The sequence below is a fragment of the Salmo salar genome, chromosome 28, assembly GCF_965601325.2.
Source record: "Salmo salar chromosome 28, fSalSal1, whole genome shotgun sequence".
Taxonomy (NCBI): Eukaryota; Metazoa; Chordata; class Actinopteri; order Salmoniformes; family Salmonidae; genus Salmo; species Salmo salar.
This window is the reverse complement of record NC_138318.1, coordinates 3701395-3714126: the sequence shown is the minus strand read 5'-3', so window position 1 is coordinate 3714126 and position 12732 is coordinate 3701395. Positions and strand designations below refer to the sequence as shown.

At 41.3% G+C, this 12732-nt stretch overlaps 2 protein-coding genes across 2 annotated transcripts; one reads left to right on the top strand and one right to left on the bottom strand.

Annotated features, from left to right (window-relative positions):
- The first annotated feature begins 674 nt into the window (after nucleotides 1-674).
- On the top strand, nucleotides 675-7443 carry LOC106589290 (pyridoxine-5'-phosphate oxidase). Its single transcript, XM_014179068.3, has 7 exons — nucleotides 675-905; nucleotides 3188-3312; nucleotides 3410-3509; nucleotides 4390-4443; nucleotides 4626-4754; nucleotides 6862-6932; nucleotides 7047-7443. Exons 1-7 carry the CDS (start codon nucleotides 717-719, stop codon nucleotides 7210-7212), a joined length of 834 nt encoding a protein of 277 aa, XP_014034543.1. The 5' UTR covers nucleotides 675-716; the 3' UTR covers nucleotides 7213-7443.
- Nucleotides 7444-11677: 4234 nt separating this feature from the next.
- LOC106589289 (proline-rich protein 15-like protein B) lies at nucleotides 11678-11971 on the bottom strand. Its single transcript, XM_045709974.2, has one exon. The coding sequence runs from the start codon at nucleotides 11969-11971 to the stop codon at nucleotides 11678-11680; it is 294 nt and encodes a 97-aa protein (XP_045565930.2).
- Between the last annotated feature and the right edge of the window lie 761 nt (nucleotides 11972-12732).

Sequence of the window (12732 nt, the reverse complement as noted above, 5' to 3'; positions counted from 1 at the left end):
AGTGATGGTCTTGGCTCAGGTTTGACATCAAAGAAAGGATGTATATGGTGGTAGTGTACAGAGCATTTTGCACATCAAGCTTTCTGTAATAACCTTCCACCCAAGAGTAAACATGAAGTTGCAATTCGTTTTTTCTCCAGGTGTATTTTTAAAGGCTCTTGTTGCAATGCTCTGCTTGTTACAATGTAGCCATGCACTTGCTAGCCAGGTACTTGCTGCAATGTAACTAGCTTTTTATGTAACTAGCAGGTGTAACTAACTAATGACGGCTAGTTAGGAAGTCATAAGGTGTACACTGTGTACAACCGAGGACATAGACTCGTGCTCCAACAACATGGTTTGACTCGACATGTAGCTGTATTCATTTATTAATGTAATTTTCTCGAAATCTAAAGGAACGACCAAGATTCGAGCAAATGTCTTAATTAGTTGAACATGTTATTTCTCCAACCTCGTGCAAATTACAAACTGACACGTTTTCATTTTCGTAAAAAAAAAAAAAAATGATTTAACGGCCTGTATATGCGTAGTTTGAATATGCGTAGTTCTGCGCATAAGCTTAGCTTGCCACCTATTTCTCCTGGAAAAGCAGTTTCTGCCTCTCTTCATACAGTACTGTTTTTGGTTACAAAAGTCAGCGAACGTTTGCGTAATATTTTACGTGAGACAGTGAACGTGATTACGTCAGTCAGGCTTTGCGTGGTTGTTGTACAAGCATGAGGCGCATACCCAGTTGCAGTACATTAAAGAATATCCGTGAAATAGGTCAATACTTTCATCCCCATGCCTCTTTGACAGCTTGCTGTCGAGCTTTATTTTCTCAGTCCTTTTGCACGAAATCTACGAGTGATTCTACAGCCATGGATCTCAGTGGCATGCGGAAAATATACAAAGGAGAAGAAGAGGTGAGAATAAACAAGAGTTTTTATTTCTGACATTCTTGTTATGGCACAAGCTACCTCACTTACCCTTCTAATTTGGGTTGAATGACCGTAAAGATGTCAATGGTAAATGCAGATACTTGCATATTCCAGCGGCACAACAATGCCCACCCAGTTTGCCCACATTTTATTCTTTTTTTACCTTTATTTAACTAGGCAAGTCAGTTAAGAACAAATTCTTATTTTCAATGACGGCCTAGGAACAGTGGGTTAACTGCCTTGTTCGGGGCAGAACGACTAATTTTGGTGTATTATTTAGCACTGTTTTGGAGTGTAAAGGCCCTGGATGACCCCAGTATGATAGGTCAATTGAATGTACTTTAGTCAAATGTAAAATCTGCTTACAAAGCTGACTTTGCTTACGTGCAACGTCTTGTGATGCAATGAAGGGGCATTTCCCAACAGCTCCACCACTGGCGAAGGGAGCATAACGGCCCTATAATATACACTATATATGCAAAAGTATGTGGACACCCCTTAAAATGAGTGGATTCCGGTATTTCATCCACACCCGTTGCTGACAGGTGTATACAATCGAGCACACAGCCATGCAATCTCCGTAGACAAACAGTGGCAGTAGAATTGCCTTTCTGAAGAGCTCGGTGACTTTCAACGTGGCACCATCATAGGATGTCACCTTTCCCACAAGTCAGTTTGTAAAATGTCTGCCCTGCTAGAGCTGCCCTGTGGTGTTATTGTGAAGTGGAAACGTCTTTGGAGCAACAACGGCATAGCTGCGAAGTGGTAGGCCACACAAGCTCACAGAACTGCTGAAGCGCGTAGCGGGTAAAAATCTTCTGTCCTCGGTTGCAACACTCACTACCGACTTCCAAACTGCTTCTAGAAGCAACGTCAGCACAAGAACTGTTCCTCAGGAGCTTCATGAAATGGGTTTCCATGGCCGAAAAGGCACACAGAAGTCTAAGATCACTATGCGTAATGTCAAGCATTGGCTGGAGTGGTGTAAAGCTTGCTGCCATTGAACTCTGGAGCAGTGGAAACGCGTTCTCTGGAATGATGAATCACGCTTCACCATCTGGCAGTCCGACGGACAAATCTGGGTTTGGCGGATGCCAGGAGAACGCCACATGCCCCAATGCATAGTGCCAACTGTAAAGTTTAGTGGAGGAGGAATAATGTTCTGGGGCTGTTTTTCATGGTTCAGGTCCTTTTAGTTCCAGTGAAGAAAGTTTTAACAATACAGCAAACAATGATATTCTAGACCAGGGTTCCCCAACTGGCAGCCCGCGGCCCGAATTTAGCCCGTTGGTGGTTTTATTTGTCCACCCAAGTTTTCTGAGAAAATAAATAAATACATGTTTTGTTGTTAAACATATTAGACTAAAAACACCAGGAAATCAGCTAAAAATTATTTTACTTTAAAAAATCTGTTCCCAAGTAGTCCCACGCATAATAGAAATGTGACCATATACAAATGTAAGCATGGTTTGAAATCATTCTGTTTTAGTCAAACATTATACTGTATATGTTTGGGCTTCTTGAGGTCAATTTGCCATCTACAAATTATTGTAAATATGTTCCCGGCCCCCCGACCATCACCTCAAGAAAAAATTGGCCTGCGGCTGAATCTAGTTGATGATCCATGTTCTAGACAATTCTGTGCTTCCTACTTTGTGGCAACAATTTGGGGAAGGCCCTTTCAAGTTTCAGCATGACAATGTGCACAAAGCGAGGTCCATACAGAAATGGTTTGTCAAGATCGGTATGGAAGAACTTGACTGGCCTGGACAGAGCCCTGACCTCAACCCCATCTAACTCCTTTGGTATGAATTGGAACACCGACTGCAAGCCAGACCTAATTGCCAAACATCAATGCCCGACCTCACTAATGCTCTTGTGGCTGAATGGGAGCAAGTCCATGCAGCAATGTTCCAACATCTAGTGGAAAGCCTTCCCAGAAGAGTGGAGGCTGTTATAGCAGCAAAGGGGGGACCAACTCCATATTAATTCCCATGATTTTGGAATGAGATGTTCAACAAGCAGCTGTCCACATACTAGAATAGAGAATTGTGTCACCTCTAGTCATAACATCTTTAACATCTACAACGTTATGAAGGTTCACCTCACTGCATACACCCTAGTAATTGGAGTGATATCAGAAATGTATTGAAGATGGCATAATAGACATTGCTCAAAATGTATTTCCTTAAATGTCAAAGTCTGCTTATGTCTTCAATGTAATGTGCATTTTGATGTAAAAGTGTCATTATATTAACATGTCGTAGTGCTTTGAGGAGAATCAGCTCGTGTCTCTGGACCCCATCAAGCAGTTTGGAGATTGGTTTGATCAAGCCACAAAATGTCCTGAAATTGGAGAGCCCAATGCAATGTGCATCGCCACATCCACTAAGTGAGTACCCACATAAGTACTCCATCAAACACAATGCTTGCTTCTTAAGCTCAAATTGTAACACATTTTCTATCAATCTGCTTATTTCTACGTGAAGAGAAGGACGTCCATCTGCTCGTATGGTCTTGTTAAAAGGCTACAGCAATGAAGGCTTCCGCTTCTTTACCAACTACGAGAGCCGGAAAGGTGGAGAGCTGGTTAGTGTCTGCTACTGACTGTCATAAGGCAGGCTTCTTCCTGTCCTCTCAAATGTATGTACTACTAGACTATGCCATACTATTCTTAGGGCTGAGCAGTATACTGTATTTTACAATATACTGATATTGATGCACAGACCGGTTTGGGTTTTTACTTTACCTTCTATAACGGTATTTGAATGTATGGTTTGTTAAATGTGATATGCCGTGTGTAATGTCCATTTTTATAGTTTACACCTTCTACTTGAGTCATCCTTCTCCGCACTCTATATCTATGCCGCTTTCCACACAGACGTAGCCCTGCCCCTTGTCACTCAAGGAGTGCATTTGTTGTTGCTTGACCACGAGACACTTGCGTTCAGTCTGCATGGTCAATCCAGCACATGCAACAATGTTGATGACGACGATGTTATTTCCACTTGTCTTAATTTAAATCCACGAGCGTTCTATAATTACACTATTTGTTTGTGTTACATCTGCAAATAGCTACTTTGTATTTTCTTAGCACGTTTTAGCTAAATCCTGTTAGCCGCTAATGCTAATCGCTTGTTAGCTGGCAGTGTGGAAATTATCTAAAATTAGTGCAGGAAATGTCGAAATTGATGGAAATGTAGGAAATTGTTTTAGGTTGAAGTGAAATTTAACAGTATAAAACAATCAGAATGAAGAAAGAACCATTATAATCATGTAGAATGTATGTGTTGCCACCGTAGCATCACGCATAAAGCAATTGTAGAACTTTTGTTATTCAAAAAAGTTAAATAGTCAAATACCATCAACACTTTAAGAACTACTGTGATATGATATTTTGGCCTTATCACCCAGCCCTACTACTTCTATTTGCCGACTTGACATCAGAATTTTTTCCCCCTTCCGGTAGGAGAGCAACCCTTACGCATGTCTGTGCTTTTACTGGGAGCCCATCAACAGGCAGGTATGTGCTTCATTTTACCTCTTAAAATGTAGCCTACTTGTCAACCCATTGCTTTAATATCTTCAAATATCTTAGATTTTAAAAAACACATTGTGATGTGGTTTTTTAAATTAACTAATGCAGGATGACACTGAATTTGCTGTACAGTAGTTGGCACTACCCTTGAGAATGTGTGTGTGCAGATCCGTATCGAGGGCAATGTGGAGAGAATCCCCTACCAGAGTTCCTGTGACTACTTCCACTCCCGGCCCAAGAGTAGCCAGATCGGGGCCATTGTGAGCAGACAAAGCACTGCCGTCCCTGACAGAAATGTGAGAACCAGTCCATGCTACTCCACTGTATTATTGCCATCCACCATTGAGGGACTTATTCCCTCAAAATTAGGGAAATTAATGAAATATGTTAAATCTGGGCAATTCCAGGTCAGGATAGCCCAAAAATATTTTGGGGTATCGCAGATTGTTCTGCTAATTTTCACATAGAAACTTCATTGGGAGGAAGGATGCTTAACATGTATGACAAACAATTGTTTTGGAAATTATGATGAAATTGGCGATTTTAGGTCCTTTTTAAACCTATACATGCCTCCTGTAAGACCCTATGATCTGTGAACCGTAGATGATCCAGACAACATCTAGGTGTCATTATACTCCTTATAGTGTGCTCTAACATAATGGAGTATCTCTAGATTCAGATTTTTTTTTTTCTCACATGAATCTATTCAACATGAAAAATAATATTTCTAAAGTACCCTTTTTGATTTTGTTCATTTTAAGACGTACTCTACAACTACATACAATTTCCACATTTTTAAGTTATTTTATAAGCATCACCCACACTGCCATGCTATGTTGTCGTCTTAGGTCTCTCTTTATGTAGTGTTGCGCTGTCTCTCTTGTCGTGATGTGTGTTTTGTCCTATATTTTTATTTAAATTATTTTTATTTTTAGTCTCAGCGCCCATTCCCGCAGGAGGCCTTTTGCCTTTTGGTAGGCCATCATTGTAAATAAGAATTTGTTCTTAACTTACTTGTCTAGTTAAATGAATAAAAAATAAATAAACACAGTAAAAAAAAGTGATTTTTGTGAATGTGCAATCCTAAAGGAGGGCTGTGATTGGTAATGACCTATAATATACATGTCTATGTATTACATTTGTCATATCTTCAATGGTACCAGAGAGCCCACTCTGGAATTTGTATGTGTTTGAAGAGGATATTATTCCAAACGATGTATCAAAAAGGGTACTTTTGAGATATTTATGTTGAATAAATGAATGCTAAACATTTTATTTCAGAATCTAGAAATACTCCATATTTGAAAGCACACTATAAAGAAGTATAATGACACCAAGATGTTTTCGTATCATGTATGGTTCACGGATCATAGGGTCTTACAGGAGGCATGTACAGTATACAGTTGAAGTCGGAAGTTTACATACACCATAGCCAAATGCGTTAACTCAGTTTTGCACAATTTTTTTACATTTAATCCTAGTAAAAATTCCCTGTCTTAGGTCAGTTAGGCTCACCACTTTATTTTAAGCATGGGAAATGTCAGAATAATAGCAAAGAGAATGATTTATTTCAGCTTTTATTTGTTTTATTGCATTCCCAGTGGGTCAGATGTTTACGTACACTCGATTAGCATTGCCTTTAAAATGTTTACCTTGGGTCAAATGTTTTGGGTAGCCTTCCACAAGCTTCCCACAATAAGTTAGGTGAATTTTGACCCATTCCTCCTGACAGAGCTGGTCATGTTTGTAGGCCTCCTTACTCGCACACGCTTTTTCAGTTCTGCCCACAAATTTTCTATGGGATTGAGGTCAGGGCTTTGTCATGGCCACTCCAATACCTTGACTTTGTTGTCCTTGAGCCATTTTGTCACAACTTTGGAAGTATGCTTAGGGTCATTGTCCATTTGGAAGACCCATTTGCGACCAAGCTTTAACTTCCTGACTGATGTCTTGAGATGTTGCTTCAATATATCCACATCATTTTCCTTCTCATGATGCCATCTATTTTGTGAAGTGCACCAGTCCCTCCTGCAGCAAAGCACCCCCACAACATGATGCTGAAACCCCCGTGCTTCACGGTTGGGATGGTGTTCTTCGGCTTGCAAGCATCCCCATTTTGTGGAGTGGTTGAAATTTGTGGAGTGGTTGAAAAACGAGTTTTAATGACTCCAACCTAAGTGTATGTAAACTTCCGACTTTAACTGTATGTCTTAAAAGGGCCTAAAATGACCAATTTCATCATAATAAAAAAAAAAAAAGTGATACAAATGTTAAAGCATGTCAAACATCCTTCCTCCCAATGAAATTTCTCTGTGAGACTTGCTAGAATCTGAGATACACAACATATTTTTGGTCTGTCCTGGCGTGGAATCGCCCATTTGACGGTTTTGTTTCACTCTGCAGTACCTGAGACAGAAAAATGTGGAGCTGGAGGAAAAGTACAAGGACACAGATGTCCCAATGCCTGACTATTGGTTAGTATTACTATCAAATCACCAAGAATTCTACATCACTTTGCCATGCCAAACATGTGCAGTAAGTGGTCTTATCATCCAAGCCTGTTCTTATTTTTGCCTGTCTTCCAATAGGGGAGGCTATATCATCAAGCCTTACATGATAGAGTTCTGGCAGGGTCAGACCAACAGGCTACATGACCGTATTGTTTTCACCCGGCTGAAAAATGGAGAGAGTGTTCTAGAAGAGCATCAACATCATGCAGAGGCGGGCTGGGTGTACCAGAGGCTATCCCCTTGACAAGGACGGTTAGGGGAAATGGACTAAAGAGCAGGCTGGAGATTGGGCCTAGCGTACAACTCACTCATGATGTCAACATCATCAATCAAATCACCATCATTTCAATACATTAGGAACAGTTTGATGTTGAATACCTTAGTGCTATATGATGTGTGTCTTATTAAGCCATAATTTTCTGTTCTGATCAATTGGTCTTCGTTTTATACCAAATAAAGGAGACATTTGATGGTTGGTTAGGAGGCCTGATTGTCTATTGTCTCCAAGGCAACAACGGAACATGATTAATGTGATGCAACTATGAACTATACAGTCTGGCACATAACCTGTGACACAAGGTTTTACTAATCTGAATATGCTATACGGAATGCTTTGGATTTTCTGACTCATGAAGTGCAAAGTCTGTCTAGAAGAGTAGTCACTGTTTGGTAATGATTGACAGAAAATCAGCAATGTGTTTCCGCAGGCCTCAACAACCTCTAGAAACTGTACTTGTAAAAAGCACAATCTTCAGTACTGTGTCTGTTATTTAACGTTCGTACATGAGTTCCATTCTATTGGAGCAGGGATAGCCTACATGTTCTGTCTAGCTGCTAATATGTCTTTTAATGGCCCACATCCACAGCAGTTTCTCTGTCATAATGTAATAACGATAGCCTATTAGGCTGAGGTCCCTGTGTTGAATTTGTTATGGATTGATTCCACAGGCAATCCATGTCTGTGAATCAAACTGCCTTTGAAATATAGGTATGTTAAGGTATATTAAGGTGTGTGTATATATACACTGCTCAAAAAAATAAAGGGAACACTAAAATAACACATCCTAGATCTGAATGAATGAAATAATCTTATTAAATACTTTTTTCTTTACATAGTTGAATGTGCTGACAACAAAACCACACAAAAATAATCAATGGGAATCCAATTTATCAACCCATGGAGGTCTGGATTTGGAGTCACACTCAAAATTAAAGTGGAAAACCACACTACAGGCTGATCCAACTTTGATGTAATGTCCTTAAAACAAGTCAAAATGAGGCTCAGTAGTGTGTGTGGCCTCCACGTGCCTGTATGACCTCCCTACAACGCCTGGGCATGCTCCTGATGAGGTGGCGGATGGTCTCCTGAGGGATCTCCTCCCAGACCTGGACTAAAGCATCCACCAACTCCTGGACAGTCTGTGGTGCAACGTGGCGTTGGTGGATGGAGCGAGACATGATGTGCTCAATTGGATTCAGGTCTGGGGAACGGGCGGGCCAGTCCATAGCATCAATGCCTTCCTCTTGCAGAAACTGCTGACACACTCCAGCCACATGAGGTCTAGCATTGTCTTGCATTAGGAGGAACCCAGGGACAACCGCACCGGCATATGGTCTCAAAAGGGGTCTGAGGATCTCATCTCGGTACCTAATGGCAGTCAGGCACATGGAGGGCTGTGCGGCCCCCCAAAGAAATGCCACCCCACACCATGACTGACCCACCGCCAAACCGGTCATGCTGGAGGATGTTGCAGGCAGCAGAACGTTCTCCAAGGCGTCTCCAGACTCTGTCACGTCTGTCACATGTGCTCAGTGTGAACCTGCTTTCATCTGTGAAGAGCACAGGGCGCCAGTGGCGAATTTGCCAATCTTGGTGTTGCATCCTGCATGGTGTTGGGCTGTAAGCACAACCCCCACCTGTGGACGTCGGGCCCTCATACCACCCTCATGGAGTCTGTTTCTGACTGTTTGAGCAGACACATGCACATTTGTGGCCTGCTGGAGGTCATTTTGCAGGGCATTTTGCTCCTCCTTGCACAAAGGCGGAGGTAGCGGTCCTGCTGCTGGGTTGTTGCCCTCCTACGGCCTCTTCCACGTCTCCTGATGTACTGGCCTGTCTCCTGGTAGCGCCTCCATGCTCTGGACACTACGCTGACAGACACAGCAAACCTTCTTGCCACAGCTCGCATTGATGTGCCATCTTGGATGAGCTGCACTACCTGAGCCACTTGTGTGGGTTGTAGACTCCGTCTCATGCTACCACTAGAGTGAAAGCACTGCCAGCATTCAAAAGTGACCAAAACATCAGCCAGGAAGCATAGGAACTGAGAAGTGGTCTGTGGTCACCACCTGCAGAACCACTCCTTTATTGGGGGTGTCTTGCTAATTGCCTATAATTTCCACCTGTTGTCTATTCCATTTGCACAACATCATGTGAAATGTATTGTCAATCAGTGTTGCTTAAGTGGACAGTTTGATTTCACAGAAGTGTGATTGACTTGGAGTTACATTGTGTTGTTTAAGTGTTCCCTTTATTTTTTTGAGCAGTGTATATAGGTACAGTTGAAGTCGGAAGTTTACATACACTTAGGTTGGCGTCATTAAAACTAGTTTTTCAACCTCTCCACAAATGTCTTGTTAACAAACTAGTTTTGGCAAGTCGGTTAGGACATCTACTTTGTGCATGACACAAGTCATTTTTCCAACACTTGTTTACAGGCAGATTATTTCACTTATAATTCCCTGTATCACAATTCCAGTGGGTCAGAAGTTTACATACACTAAGTTGACTGTGCCTTTAAACAGCTTGGAAAATTCCAGAAAATCATGTCAGGGCTTTAGAAGCTTCTGATAGGCTTATTGACATTATTTGAGTCAATTTGAGGTGTACCTGTGGATGTATTTCAAGGCCTACCTTCAAACTCAGTGCTTCTTTGCTTGACATCATGGGAAAATCAAAAGAAATCAATCAAGACCTCAGAAAAATAATTGTAGACCTCCACAAGTTTGGTTCATCCTTGGGAGCAATTTCCAAACGCCTGTACCATGTTCATCTGTACAAACAATAGTACGCAAGTATAAACACCATGGGACCACGCAGCCGTCATACCGCTCAGGAAGGAGATGCGTTCTGTCTCCTAGAGATTAACATACTTTGGTGCGAAAAGTGCAAATCAATCCCAGAACAACAGCAAAGGACCTTGTGAAGATGCTGGAAGAAACAGGTACAAAAGTACCTATATCTACAGTAAAACGAGTCCTATATCGACATAACCTAAAAGGCCGCTCAGCAAGGAAGAAGCCAGTGCTCCAAAACCACCATAAAAAAGCCAGACTACGGTTTGCAACTGCACATGGAGACAAAGATCGTACTTTTTGGAGAAATGTCCTCTGGTCTGATGAAACAAAAATAGAACTGTTTGGCCATAATGACCATTGTTATTTTTGGAGGAAAAAGGGGGAGGCTTGCAAGCCAAAGAACACCATCCCAACCGTGAAGCACGGGGGTGGCAGCATCATGTTGTGGGGGTGCTTTGCTGTAGAAGGGACTGGTGCACTTCACAAAATAGATGGCATCATGAGGGAAGAAAATTATCTCAATATATTGAAGCAACATCTCAAGACATCAGTCAGGAATTTAAAGCTTGGTTGCAAATGGGTCTTCCAAATGGACAATGACCCTAAGCATACTTCCAAAGTTGTGGCAAAATGGCTTAAGGACAACAAAGTCAAGGTATTGGAGTGGTCATCACAAAGCCCTGACCACAATCCCATAGAAAATTTGTGGGCAGAACTGAAAAAGCGTGTGCAAGCAAGGAGGCCTACAAACATGAATCAGTTACACCAGCTCTGTCAGGAGGAATGGGCCAAAATTCACCCAATTTATTGTGGGAAGCTTGTGGAAGGCTACCTGAAACGTTTGACCCAAGTTAAACAATTGAAAGGCTATGCTACCAAATGATAATTGAGTGTATGTAAACTTCTGACCCACTGGGAATGTGATGAAAGAAATAAAATCTGAAATAAATCATTCTCTACTATTATTCTGACATTTCACATTCTTAAACTAAAGTGGTGATCCTAACTGACCTAAAACAGGGATTTTTTTACTAGGATTAAATGTCAGGAATTGTGAAAAACTGAGTTTAAATGTATTTGGCTAAGGTGTATGTAAACTTCCCACTTCAACTGTATATTAAGATTAAAAGAGCTGATGTGAGAACAGTAGTGCCAAGGTAATTCTGTGTAACATGTATATGTATAACAAACATCTATAACAAACAAACCTTTAAAGCTAAACGTATTTTTCATAATTTCATTTAATTTAACATATATTCACTCCAGATTACTGGTCATAAGCCCTTGTTCAGACACAGGCAACATATTTGTTGCCATAGTCTTGAAAGGCTTGAAAAGTGCAATGCTCACAGGAATTAACTGTTGAAGGTGCTTTGCTATCCACACAAAGATACCACACATTCTACTATGTCTGTGCATCAAGAACCTTGAACAGTATTGTTTATATGGGTGTGAGTTAGAATTTAGATGGTAACAGTATTATCGGTGTGCTTGAGTGTGGTGTCCACCTCGGGAGTGTATATATATGTTTTGTGCGAATAAGATTGCTGCGTTTTTGTGAATGGTGTGGCTGTTTGTTGTTCATAGGTATTGATATACACTTGCCTGTGTATGTTATTTCTCTGCCCTGTTCAGTTATTTCTAAGACCATGTTCAGGGGACAACGTAGGGTTCTCAGCCAGTGTGGCACGGATCTTCTTGAAGCGACCAGAGTGGGACACCTTAACATGGCTTCCTTTAGTGGCCGACTTATAAACTATCTTCTCCAATCTGGCACTGAACTGGTTGTCTGTGGGGATCTGAGAGCTGTTGGAATGCTTCATATTCCCAGTGTTATTGCCATACTCTGGGGGGATCTTGTACAGAACCTTGACCTCAGACTTCTTGCGTGAGAAGGTCAGCTTCCACCAGCCAGGGTCAGCCATGGCACAGACAGAGACTGGGGGGGTGTGCAGACCTAGGGAGGGAAAGGCACCCGGTTTTGTCAATCAGTAATATGGGTCTTTGTGACAGTTGCACAGCAAGAGGATTCAAGTTCAAGAGACAAAGGCAGGGGGGATTCTTGAGACAATGCTGACATGTTTCTTGTAGTTGTTTGGCAGACTAAAGTGAAAATTATCCGGACCTTAAAGCTGCAAAATGTAACTTTTTGGGTGGCAAATTCACATAGAAATATTAGTTATAGATCTGTCATTCTCATTGAAAGCAAGTTTAAGAAGCGGTAGATCTGTTCTATGTGCGCTATTTGTATGATTCCGATTCTTAAGTTTCGTTTTTGCGACCTTTACTTTTGCTTTTGTTCAGAAGCTTCAAACATCTGAAAATGCAGTATTTGGGGTTATTTAAAATATATTTCACAGCAGTTTCGATGGTACAATGATTCTCTAAACTGCTTGTTTCGTCACATAAACTGAAATTTGGCAAAATATTTAAATAAATATTTAAATAAAATAGCATTAGCTGATGATGATCAACTTTTATCCTAATGGTCCAATGCAGCTGTTTTTACCTCAATATCAAATAATTTCTGGGTTACAATTATGTACCTTACTGGGATTGTGGGAGGGGAAAACTGAAAACTGGCTGTTATTGGCAGAGATTTGGAACCAGGGGTTGGAACCGGAACAGAACTGAAAACCGGGAAAGGTTCAGGGGACAGAACCGAAAACTGGGAACAAAAGTAATC